The 13,027-nt window shown below is 39.5% G+C and overlaps 1 protein-coding gene across 9 annotated transcripts in view; it reads left to right on the top strand.

Annotated features, from left to right (window-relative positions):
• LOC145986374 (uncharacterized) overlaps positions 1-13,027 on the top strand; it is a 219,815-nt gene that overhangs the window by 71,611 nt on the left and 135,177 nt on the right. For all 9 annotated transcript variants that reach the window (XM_083120301.1, XM_083120300.1, XM_083120302.1 and 6 more), the window contains exon 3: positions 9,393-9,520. In XM_083120301.1, coding sequence (XP_082976427.1) covers positions 9,393-9,520 — 128 coding nt within the window. The remainder of the gene's footprint in view (positions 1-9,392; positions 9,521-13,027) is intronic.

The raw sequence follows: 13,027 nt of genomic DNA, 5'->3' as shown, positions 1-13,027 counted from the left end.
GTATGCGGTGTTCGTCCCGAAGTAACTTAAGGAAGGTCATTGCTATTATAAAGGTAAGTAAATGAAACACAAATAGTTGTCAGTGTACTGGTTAGGGTTTGAACAAATCGTGTGTGAAACCGCAAGTATATATTTGACTGTGTGTTAGTATGAGGCATGTTATTGTCGAATGGTACGTGTCGGGTAGCCCCGGACAGGCAATTGGAGGGTAACACCGGACAAAATGTAGCAGTTCTTGACACTGTGTGATAGCGTTCCAGTTCTGCTACTTGTTGACGGACATTGCAGTCATAAGGATTTGAAAGTGATCCAATATGCGAGGGATCACAGTATTCATATGCTCAGTACTCCTCCACATACCACGCACAAGACTCAGCCCCTTGACAGGTATTTTATGAAACCGTTTAAAGGAGCATACAATGAAGCTTGTTCGATGTGGATGCGCAAGAATGCTGGAGTAAAGATAACCGTTTATGATGTAGCGCACCTTGTTGCAGAGACATACCGTAAGGTGTGTCGCATGGACATTGCTCTCAATGGATTTTCGTGCACTGGAATATATCCATTCGACCGTAATATATTCACACACATTGACTACCTGCCCGCAAACGTGACTCGCGTTGAAAGATGTTACACTCCGCAAACCTGTGAAGACCCAGAACCTTCAACTTCAGCAGCGGTGGAGGCAACGGGGGCTGCTTCTTCTCCGTCGTCTGCAGTGGATACACGTTCTCTACATGTCACCGAGGAACCTGAATCTCCTCGTCCATCAACTAGCAAAGGGCTCTCCATTATTGAAAAGTTATCACCATTACCAGAAAATCGTAAGGGACGTTTAGCGTCACGAACAAGAAGAACTGCAGTGAGTGAGATACTAACATCTTCACCATATAAGAAGCAACTTGAAAGAAAGGTGACCTCAACACATGTACTAGCAAAGAAAGAACGCAAGAAACTAATGGGCCACGATCAGCTTGCTTGTGACAATAACAAAGAGGACATACGACCAGACGAACAGGATAGCACAACTGAATGCATCATTTGCGGTGAAACGTTCAATGAAGGCTGGATTCAGTGTCAATCCTGCGATGGCTGGGCCCATGACAACTGCACCGATATCAAATCAACTGATATCCATTACACATGTGATCACTGTAAACTTCCTGGGTAGGTGTTCTTATTGTTCCTTCCAAGTGTAGAATATGATTTTTTTTCAATTATCTTAAGTGTCCGGTGGTACCCGCCAATATGTGAAAATATGTAAAATGTAGCGATTGTATTGTCATTTGTTTATGTACTTCTTTTTGCATTTCTTTCGATAACTTTGCTTTGTCAATAAAGATCACATTCCAAATAAATATTTCAGGCTTGTTTTAAAACAATTTTGCATCTTCTTACCAAGAAGCACATCACTGTGTGAACATGTCCGGGGCTACCCCATTTTCCCCTATGCAAAATCCGTCCTGGCAGTTTTAACCCACAATCATCTTTTCATCTTCATACTATAGAGGAGAAGGTCTAAATATGAGCGAAGGATTAAATATGGGTTATGGAGTTATCAGCGCTCCCGGGTGCTGCAGCCTGGCAGAGGCTATTGGAACTGGTTATCTGTCAAGGACAAAGGTTGCGGCGCCAATTCGCAAGAGAAAGTAGTGGTTAGTTTCGGCCTTGGACGCTGTTATAGAATTGTGACCTCCGAAAACTTTTTGCAGGTATGTTTTATCTCAGCGTTTTCTGAATTCTCATCTGCTTTGTATAGGTTATGATATTAGCGGTACATAAAACAAATGTGGGTTTTTATAATGCCATGATTTGTTTGTGATATACGTACCACAGAGAGCGAAAATAAATTGAAGAAGAAAAACAGCGTGATGGTCTAAATATGGGCTATGACATGAGGTCTAATGCTGGGATCACATTTTCAACAAATATTTGGATGTTTTTCATAATTTCGATTTTTCCCATTCCGCGTGATTTTCAAAACAACAGATTATTCATAAATATGAATTTTATAATGTTTTAGCGATAAATGACTGTTTTTTGAAATTTTAATTTCTTTTTGTGATATTGCCACTAGGAGCCCATATTTAGACCACAATTTTGAAATACATCATTTTACCATTTTTTGGAAATTGCTTTTTTTAAAAAAAAATTGAGACCTTCTATATTTTAGCATACTACTACATTTAAGTATATATTTCATTGTATTTTAAAGGCAGGTGCTTGATATATTATTTTTTCCTCCGAAAATGACAAAATATAAAGGGGGGGGTGCATATTTAGACCTTTTCCTCTATAGCTATGTATTGGCAAGATAGACTAAACTATATTTTATTATGGAGACAATGATTGTTTACTTAAGTTTCAATTTCACTGACTGCGTCTTTCACTTCACGAAGCATATTTGAAGGTCCGCTACCACAAATAAATTACTGTTGTACGTGAGCTACTGGGCTTCGAGCGTATACCGATCGTTTGGCTGTTCGAGCGTTATTCGCTCGAGCAAAGAAACTGCCGATTCCGTAAGCCATCTAGCGTCATACGTGCGAAATATAAGACGATCGAGCAAAAAAGCCTCGATCCAGCACTCTGCCATGCACGTTGTACTCCACGAAAATCTGATATTTAATTGTCCTACCCACACCAGTGAAAGGTTATATTTTAAAAGAATGTTTTTAGTAGTTCTAGTATAATGCTACGGCGCCATCTCGCTACGTTCCTTCAGAAGTTTGAAATTTGGTAGTTTTGAAGCATTTTCCAAAGACAGAGTTGATTGATTGGTTTTGTTTATTTCACTTCGCATTTCTGACACTTTTGGCTAATCGCAAAGATGAGAATGAGTGATGATATCATGAGATTGATGATGAGAACTTCTAAAGAACACCGGAATTCGCTCTCGGAACCCCTTTCGTATTAGCGCGCTGTGCTAAGCACTCCGCCACGGAGGACGGTAAAATGGGGTTCGAACACGAGACCCCTATGTTTTCTTTGTTTATTCAATTTACTTCTCATATCTGATCGTCCAGTTTTCATGGCAATGTGGGGAAGTATGATCCAACATGTTCAATAATAACAATCTATTCGATCCCCAGACCCATATTTTTGCAAAACATTATGGTTCCTGTTTACAGTGTGATTTATTGTTGGCGTAGAATAGTGCAACTGTAGGTTATACTGCAGGAGGCCTTAGAAAGAGCGCTTTGCGGGCTAACAGCAGACGTCACTCGTACACTGTTGCCGATACTCTCGTGTCGTCTGCTCCTCAGCCGAACAAACAGGCCGAGGTAGCAAGAGGCAGAGGTCATTCACCCTTCCAGAAGGGTGCAGCGAGCTAGCTGTGGCAACCGGGCTCGCTCATTCGCGGACCTGATTGGTTCTCGCAAACACACCCCCATATTGTCGTCTGCTGCAAGCCCGCGAAGCGATCTTTTTAAGGCCTCATGGAGTATAGAATTGATTCTCGGTGAGGTGAGGTACCCGACTGAAATTCGTCCCTCCCACCTGTAACCCCGGGATCCGCCAATGCAACTTCATGGATAAGTCATTCAGGTATTTCTCTACGAAAATCTGATAATTCATTTTTCTAGTCACAGAAACACCAGTGAAGGGTATATATAAATTTTAAAAAAAATGTTTTTAGTAGCTCCAGTATAATGCTACAGCGTCATCTCGGTATATCCCGAAAAAACTTATTTTAGAATTTTGAAGTTTTATAGTTTTGAAGAATTTTTCAAAGACAATGTTATTTTTCAATTCAATAATATTTTTCCCCTAATCGGTGGATCTGGATTAGTTTTTCGGTGGGAATATGCAGGCTCAAATTTCGCGTAGGGTAGACCGGGCTAAAAGTACTTACATTAATGTTTTTTTTATTTTTCCTGATGTCAGTTTTGCTAATAAATAAAATTTATTTTCATGACTTTATTGACTAATCATTACTTCATACGTGGAATATGTTCCAAATATTTAATTATTTATAATATTCTTACTGTACTAAAAAATATAAAAAAGAGTAAAATAGGATCTTTGCCCCAGCGTCGGGCAAGGATACGCATGGTATGTGCATATAAAATACGTCGTAGCAATTTGCTTGCAATTTTATTTTTATATTTTACTAATGAAAATTAGATAAATTCACAAAAGAAAATTTATATTTTTAGGAAAAAGAGCAACCATAATTGTGACTTGGTATGAAAAAAGCCTAATTTTTCTTAAAATAATTTATTCAAGTAAAATAGAATTGTTTGATTTTTAAAAATCCCCTTTGAACAACGTATAAAGAAACGAACAACTTGAAACTCACTAAATACTCTTCTTCATGCAGAACGTATAAATATGTATAAAAAATCAATTTCAATAAAATAAAGTCACCATCATTGTGGTTTGATGTGAAACAATCCTTATTTTCTTCTGAAACGTAAATTATTTAATTACAGTAGAAATGTCTGCTTTGAAATGAACTACTGGAAAACTCATTAAACACTCTTCAACTTCCAAAAAAAAATTTAAAAATGACTTTTTTTGTCAAATTCAACAGTAGTCACACACAAAGCTTCCGGTTTCATATGCTACCATTCTCCATACTTTACACACTGTATCCATTCTTCAGTAGGACGATCAACATAGGGCTCTTCTTCACACGCTGGACAGAAGTTCCTGCATGTTCTCTGACGTTCCACCAATTTTTCATTGTCTGATGAAGCTTTAGACAGTATTTGATGTGATTCTTCACGAAATAAGGCCTTCGGATGTTTTTCTTGATTGCTAGGTTTCTTTTCTTTGTCCGTTGTTTTAATTTCTTTATCAGTCTTTCTTTTGAGTTTCTTAATCTCTTCATCTTCTTGCAACCGTCTTTTTTCCAGCGTCATTTCCTTGTTTGGGGTGTCTGTCCATATTTTAGACAAGCTAGGCTTTTAAGTTCTCTTTCGACGATTCCTCTTAAATACACATTTTGTTTAATTTACTAACACTGAACCTATAACAAAAGGAATAGCAATAGACGGAAAAACATTCAAAGTATACTGGGGTACGCAGATACCTTTGCCCCGAGAGCAATGCGTACTTTTACTCCAGACGACATTTCTATCGTGTCTGACCAAGACCATCTTGAGCTTCAGGCCACAGCGCTCAGTCAAGACGTCATCATCTGGAGGCGATCGTCTTAACGCTATAAACCCCTTGTCATAATTTTACCGTAGATAATTAAGGTATATTTATGTCTTTTATGAAGTTAAATTTTGACATTTACCCTCCCGACGAATATAGAAGAAAAATGTATAATATTGAATATTTACACCAAAATTTTCATTCAGACCACCACAAAAATTCCTACCATAGCACAAAGAAAGAGCTGATAACCGTTAGAAACTTCCTTGCGGAAAAATTTAAACATTGTATATCTTTGAAAAATATTATCGGGAATATTTGTCAGCTACAGTAAAACTCGTAACTGCTTTTGCATGAACTTTTATATGTAAAATGAATTGATTAAATAAAAAAAAGTCGTGTTAGGTTGACCGTAAACTTTCCAAGTTACCTAATTAATTAAATTGGCTTTAACTCTACCCAAAATTAATCATCCAGATAAAGCAGATATTCTGCTTAGCTATACAATCTCAATATAAAAGCTTAATTTCTATATCCTTGCAGCAAAAGCGAAACAAATTGGTACAAGGGCAATGTTACATTTCTGTAAAGACTAAACCTAAATCATTTGTCATATTGTAATTTCGATCCTATTGACTTTATTGAACGAGAGATAATATACAAATTGAATCTTTTCATTGTCGTTAGTAAGATCTGTGACAATAACTTAAGAGATTCATTGAAAAAAAGCAGATTAATATTTCGATCTTAGCGTTCACTTGGGATGTAAACATTTGGAATATTTCCTTACACTGTTTTTACATTCTGTTAATAACATCGTGAAGAATGTTAATAAATTATGAAACAATAAACATTATCACTGATATAATAATCAAAGTTACGAACATTGAAGCTTCACAAAGACAAAAAATAAAAAGGAGTTCATATGAAACAGTATTATAAAATTTAATACATTTGTAGTTCTGTGTGAAAACATTTGTATTTGAAACATAAGTAATATATTCTTGGATAGTTTTTCACATGAATATCTCATCGAAGTTCTTGTTACACATCGCACCCTTGTATTTGAATATACAACATATCTTCCGATTAGCATAAAGAACCATAAAGCGGGATAAAATAAGAATGTAAATGTACATGTATCAACTTTACACCGTTGTTGTAGCTTTCATTCATTAAAAACATTTTAAAACTGAAAATTTGTGTAAATAATATGAAAATTTTATCGAATGGTTGCATAAAATTTTCACTAACATATTGCTTTAGTAGACACGAACGTAATATTTTAAACGTTTGTAATTCAGGGTAAATTATTTGATATTTCTAATAACAACAAATGTTGACATGACCACATTTAAGAGTATATTAGATGCCTATTCCGTACACATGAAATGTTTACATCATGAACTATAACTCTTATTTATTTATGAGTATAAAACCTTTGTTACTTAACTTGTATCTTTTCGTAGGGACCGAATCACATGGAATTGCCCTAAACATTTCTCATTTTCAGCAACATCTTGAAGAAATGTGAACGTTACTTTATCATCATAATTGCCTCTGTAATTGAGCACACAACACTTATACACCATACCTCTTGCACATTTAAGCATATTTACAAGTCATGTAAACTCGATTACAGTTCCTAAATTTGCATTACAATTCCATATTCACTAAAAAGGTCCATCATTGATTCCGAAGAAGCAAATCAGACATGGCGGCTATCTCGCCTCCAGTTGATGACGATTAGTCACGTGACCGGAGCAAGCCATGAGGCTTTCAGATTGAGAAGGTAATGGTCTGACTCGTGCTGCCTTCGTGTGACAAATCAGCCAACTGAATCCGAGTGGCTTTAAATCTGAAGGAGACATTGCTTATGAGTACGGCTCGGATAGTTATGCACTAAAAAAAATGCAAAATATGCATGCAAATATGCACTAAAAAGTGTAAAATATGCAATATTCTGAATGCTCATTCGCTACACAGATTAATTTCAATTAATATGTTTCTGCGTTAAATGAAACACGATACATTACAGATCAAGCTTATGATTGCATTTGATAACAAGTTGATGCTTCAAATTTTCGAACTCGAAACTACTTCTGTTTTCAGCTAGAATAGTCTTATATTCAGAAAACACACGTTCCACTTCGCAAGATACAAGTGGACTGTGTTTTATGGCAACAAAGTCAGACACATCAAGTTCCAGATGATCCACACGTTGTCCATTTGTATGCAGCATTTTGCAAACTTTCACCATTGTTGCATACCCACTGTTCTTTTTCAATACTGCATCCAATTTCTGTACATACATAGGATCTTCAACCTGGGCGAGGGCCTCTTTAACGTCTTCTATAATTTTGATGCTTGTTTGAAGTTGCAACGCTTTGCACGCGGCGTTGGCAGCTTAGTCGATTGTTGAGGTGAGAATGACGTACTTGCCACATTTCATACAATCAAGGAAAAAGGAAATAAGAAAGACAGAGAAGAGGTAAAGAGAAGAGAAGAGAGGAAAATAAAAATAAATACAGTATATGCTCGGTGTTGGTTGTGGGTATAAAAATATGCACAACATCAACTTATTTTCATATACATATGCACCTGCATATGAAATATGCATTTTTAGTGAAAAATCCTTAAATATGCATAATTATCCGAGCCCTACTTATGAGATTACAACTACAAGCGTTTATAGGCGGAATGCAGGGTCAAGTATTTGGCGGAGAAACTTCGTGCGCGTCTGCCGCAGCCGCCTTACTTACCTGATCTGGCATCCTCAGGGTCCCTACTTTAAAGAGGAAGAGAGAGAGAGAGATAACTACCCCCGTCTCTCCCTCCCTCTCCCTCAGCTCCAGGCTCAACGTTTCCCAACAGAGGAAGACATCAAAGCTAGTGTAACAGCTGGTTTGCAGTTCAAAGCAAAGGAGGCGACTCACACACGGCTTCCGAGGCCAATGGAGCAAGTGTGTGTTTCTGTGTGTACAGGGGGAGAGTACTTCGGAATATGGAGTTTGAAAATCAACCAATAGTGCATATTTTCACACACATAATTTCATTTCAGTGACAGTAATATAATATGGTAATTATTACAAGGGAGGTGCAGGAACATGATAACTTCAAACTTAAGCAGTGAGGGGACAACACTATTATGGAGGAAAGTGTGCCTCGTTTGCACCCCAGCACCTGAAAAAATAGCCTTCTTGCCCCTATCTGGAAAAAATCTTGCGGACTTCCATGGACTTCCATGCTTCGTAAATACTTAAACTTCCCGGAAGTCTCTGGAGCAAGATCGCGCAGAAGAATAGGAATGAGGTGGGAGGAGCGAAGCAGTCCACGCTGATACAAACAGCTGGTAGCTGCAGTCGCTTTCCCACCTCCACGCACGTGGTCATTGGTCGAGCTCTCTCGGGTCACACTACCTGCGCAGACTTGATTTCCTTCGCTCGCTCCGGAATTCCAGGGACAGAGTGTAGAACACTTCATTACAATAAGCTTTGTGGGGGAATTTAGCGAACTACTTTATTTGAATTTTATTTATTTATCGGCTTTTGTACAAGGCGAAGTTTAGGTTTTAATGAATGCATTTTCTTACACTTAACCATTTACTTACATCTGTTAACAAATAAAGTATAAAAGAAAGAAAGGAGAGCAGGAGAATATTAGGTAACACCACAGATAAAGATATATAGCGAAGAAGTGGAAGGAAAAGTGCGAGTGGTGCTCCCAGCGCCTCTTAGCGGATTATTACAAAACTTCTTGCGAATGGCGATTCCCAGTGGGAGGTCCGTGCACCGGTTTTCCTGCCTTAGATGGAGATCTGCTTTATATATCTTTATCTGTGGTAACACCACCACCACAACAACAAAAGAAGTTTGCCTCTTCTGGCGACCATCATTGAGTTGTATACTCGATGTACAACTGATAACTAGCAATAACGTAGTAGGCACACGCAGTACTTTTCCAGTCCTCATTCTGAGGGCCTCCCCTATGGCGCAGTGGTAGTGTCATTGCCTTGTAATCAAGGGGTCCCGGGTTCGATACCCGGTGGTTCGGATCCCACTTTAAACTTTAGGTCCAGTCCCGATTAGCCTTACTGTGCATAAAGTGGACTTAAAACAGCAACTCAAACCAAATCCAGTCCTCATCCTGAAAATGTCTTCAAAATCCGGGAACGCTGAATTTGTGCTCGTGTATGGTAACTTAATTTCTTTTTTTTTTCTTGCTTAATATGTTGTAAGGTAAGGAAAATTGTATGATAAACTATAAGATTTCTATTTTCATTCTAGGACAATCATTGTTTGAGGATCAAGATTCTAGGGGACTGCTACTACTGCGTGTCGGGGTTGCCAGATCCTAGATCCGACCACGCTCACTGTACTGTGGAAATGGGCCTCGATATGATAGATGCAATAGCGTAAGTATACAAAAACTTCACTTTTTAATCGCTTCCTTTTATCACTAACCTAAACTATTTTTTTTTAATGGCAATTCCTGGCAACATTATAGTTCGTTGATCTAAGACGAACAACTTTTCTTGGTAACGTTTTTCTTGCGAGTCAATCGGACTGGGTCCTTTTCTCAATAGCACTCATCGTGTCGCCTCGGTGTGCTGTTCGCGCATGCGCGGTGAATGTTTTGCTTTAGACTGAAGGCGCTCGTGTCGCTTAGACTGGGCCAATTTTCTCAAAAGCGTGCATCGTGTCACCTCAGTCTGTTGTCCGCGCATGCGCGGTGAATGTTTCTCTTTAACTGAAGGCGCTCGTGTCGCTTCGACTGAGCCTATTTTCTCATCGTGTCTTCTCGGTCTGTTCGCGCATGCGCGGTGAATGTTTTGCTTTAGACTGAAGGCGCTCGTGTCGCTTAGACTGGGCCTATTTTCTCAAAAGCGTGCATCGTGTCACCTCAGTCTGTTGTCCGCGCATGCGCGGTGAATGTTTCTCTTTAACTGAAGGCGCTCGTGTCGCTTCGACTGAGCCTATTTTCTCATCGTATTATCTTCTCGGTCTGTTCGCGCATGCTTGGTGAATGTTTGGCTTTAAACTGAATGGGTTCGTGTCGTTTCTCGCCTGTGGCTTACCGCTTCGGTCTGAAAGTTGCCTATAGATCTCTACGAAGCAACATTTGGATATTGCTTCGGTTAAACTGCGTGGTATTACATGGTAACAAGAGGCAGTCAACAGTTTTTGCATTCAGCACTGCAAAATCTAGGACTGAACTGATGCCGATGTATCGGTATCGGAGAGAATCGGTTGAAAATTATTTACCGATACCGGTCGACATTTTAGTATTTTTTTGGTTCCACAAAATGATTACAAGCATCGGTATCGGTGGGAATCGGTATCGCTAACGGTATCGGTCGAATGTGGGTATCGGCTCAGCCTAATAATAATAAAAACGTCTACTTTTGTTTCTGTAGAGATTTCTTGGTAGAGCCGTGTAATTTAAAAAAATTCCCCGTGCGAGCCCATGGTTAACTACTTCATCCCACATTGCCTCATATCGTAAGATACCCTTCGGTGTGTGGGATCGAACTGGGTTGATGAAGCTCAATCATCACTCATCCCCAACAAATGGCATACTCGCTGTTTATGGTAAGCTTGGTGGTAACATGCAAGAGGTACTAACTACACTAACCACACGGCACTTGAGTTTTAAACCCCAAAGACTGGATCAGCATGGCTAGTGAAAAGGTATAGCTGTCTCTGTATTGCAGCTGATGTTCTGCGAAGTATGGTTATTGTCGTGACTGTCCAAAGAGTCTTCCTCGCATTAACGTTCTTCCTCCAATCGTACTTCTCTCTCTCTCTCCCTCTCTCTCTCCCTCTCTCTCTCCCTCTCTCTCTCCCTCTCTCTCTCCCTCCCTCTCTTCCTCCCTCTCTCTCTCCCTCTCTCTCTCTCACTCTCTCACTCTCTATCTCTCTCTCTCACTCTCTCTCTCACACTCTCTCTCTCTCTCACACTCTCACTCACTCTCACTCACTCACTCTCACTCACTCACTCACTCATTCACTCACTCACTCACATATGCTCGTCGCTCTTCTCTCAAATGTTCGTTCTAAAACTGAACACGACTGACTGACTGACTGACTGACTGACTGACCGACCTTGGAACCCCCGTCCTCCCAGACATTTACTCCAATCGAATTTACTCAATGATGTCGACTCATTTACCTGTAGTCTCTTCCTTGATTGCAATTATTTACACCTGTTTACAACGATGGCGATACAAGACATTCCTTAGAATTCTAGCTATTTCCTGTCTGGAAAGGTGATGGCTAAATGTCTGGGATTTGGAGTTCTTTGTACTATACATTTTCAAAGATTCTACAGATCGTTACGATATGTTCTAAAAATAAAACCTCTGTTCTGGTGAAAATAATGGGGATATGCAGTAATAATCTTTAAGATGTCTATACTCTTAAGAAATTTCTGGACACTCTAACGGCCGGGCTGGATTGACAGAGATTAAAGCCCGCGTCACACGAAACTGGATTTCCAGTAGGTATGCCCTAGTTGGCGCTGGACTGGCTACCAATTTGCTAGTTTTCGCCTTACACGAAACTTATGAGCGTACTTGTCCCATACGATGGAAGTTGTAATGGCGGCCGCGTGAGATGTAAACAATGTATCACTTCGCATTTTTAATAGCCGATAACTATTCAATCGAGAGGATTAACGTTTCGTATAAAACGTCATTAGGTACAAAACAATGGCGCTGCTTAAATACATACTTTACAACGTTCACTGTACACGTATGGAAGAATATTTAGTTGTTTCAAATGAAAGCACCGTGCACTCAGCATAGATGGTGTAACTCAACGCGCCTTTCATGCTGTATACGTTATACATTGCTGGAGTAACACTCGGATACCACAGACAAAAGGACTTCTTTGCACACTCACAGATTATCTTCACATGGCGAAACTTTGCTCTGATTGGCTGTTCCATACAATCCAGTCGACGAAAACAAGTAGCAATTAGAACTTGTCATATTCCTCCAAACCAGTCAAGCAGTCAGCCATGATTGCTACCTAGAAAGTTAGTTCAGCGCCAACTAGGGCATTCCTACTAGAAATCCAGTTCCGTGTGATAGGGGCTTAATAATTTGTGCAAAATGTCATTCCGCTTTTCCAGGCATTGACAGAACTCCACTTGGCTCCAAAGAAGATGTCTGAGGGGGAAAAGGGAAAACTTAAAATGGCGTGATAGCAGCTGGTCTTCTGCTTGTCGTGCCTTTTCCGACCGTTCATTTGTCACATTTCCAAAATGGAGGACGGGGGAGGGGAGAACGAGAGGAAAAAGGAAACAGGTCAATTTGCCCAAGAGGAGAGATCTTGCCGAAGAACGCTGAAATTATCTTATTTGCGTCAATGCAGTTTTACTTATTTGTGCTTTTCAGTTAAGTTCATGCCCAGGCACGAACCGGGGGGGGGGGGGGCGCCTGGGACCTGACCCCCACCCACCCCGAAATCCTACAAATGTTTCGTTGGAATAGCGTCTAGTGGTAATTAATTCTACTTCACTAGCAGGATTAAACATCTTGTATAATAAGTTGTAGTATATTGAGAAGAAGTTCATCTTCAGGGCGTCTACCCCATCCACTAATAACGGATGAGCCTCCCCAAATAAAATTTTGGCTACGGCCCATGTCCATGCCCAATATTGTACAGTCAACGGCAAAGATATTAGTAGACAAATTGCCATTCATTATTTTAATCCTTCTTTATTCCACATGCTGTGCTTATTGATATTTTTATTGCAATTTATGATAGTCACATCGTGGAAAACAGAGTTTATGAAAATGGTGATGCACAAGTCGCCTATTTCTTTTGCCATTCAGTGTACACCTTCATTCTCCCACAGAATCTTTTCTGCAACAATAGTTCGAGAGTAAGACTCACTTTAGACAAAATCATTTTGT

This window comes from Lepisma saccharinum, chromosome 4, assembly GCF_977018435.1.
Source record: "Lepisma saccharinum chromosome 4, izLepSacc3.1, whole genome shotgun sequence".
NCBI lineage: Eukaryota > Metazoa > Arthropoda > Insecta > Zygentoma > Lepismatidae > Lepisma > Lepisma saccharinum.
Note: the sequence above shows the minus strand (reverse complement) of the source record. Positions and strands in the feature narration are given on the sequence as shown.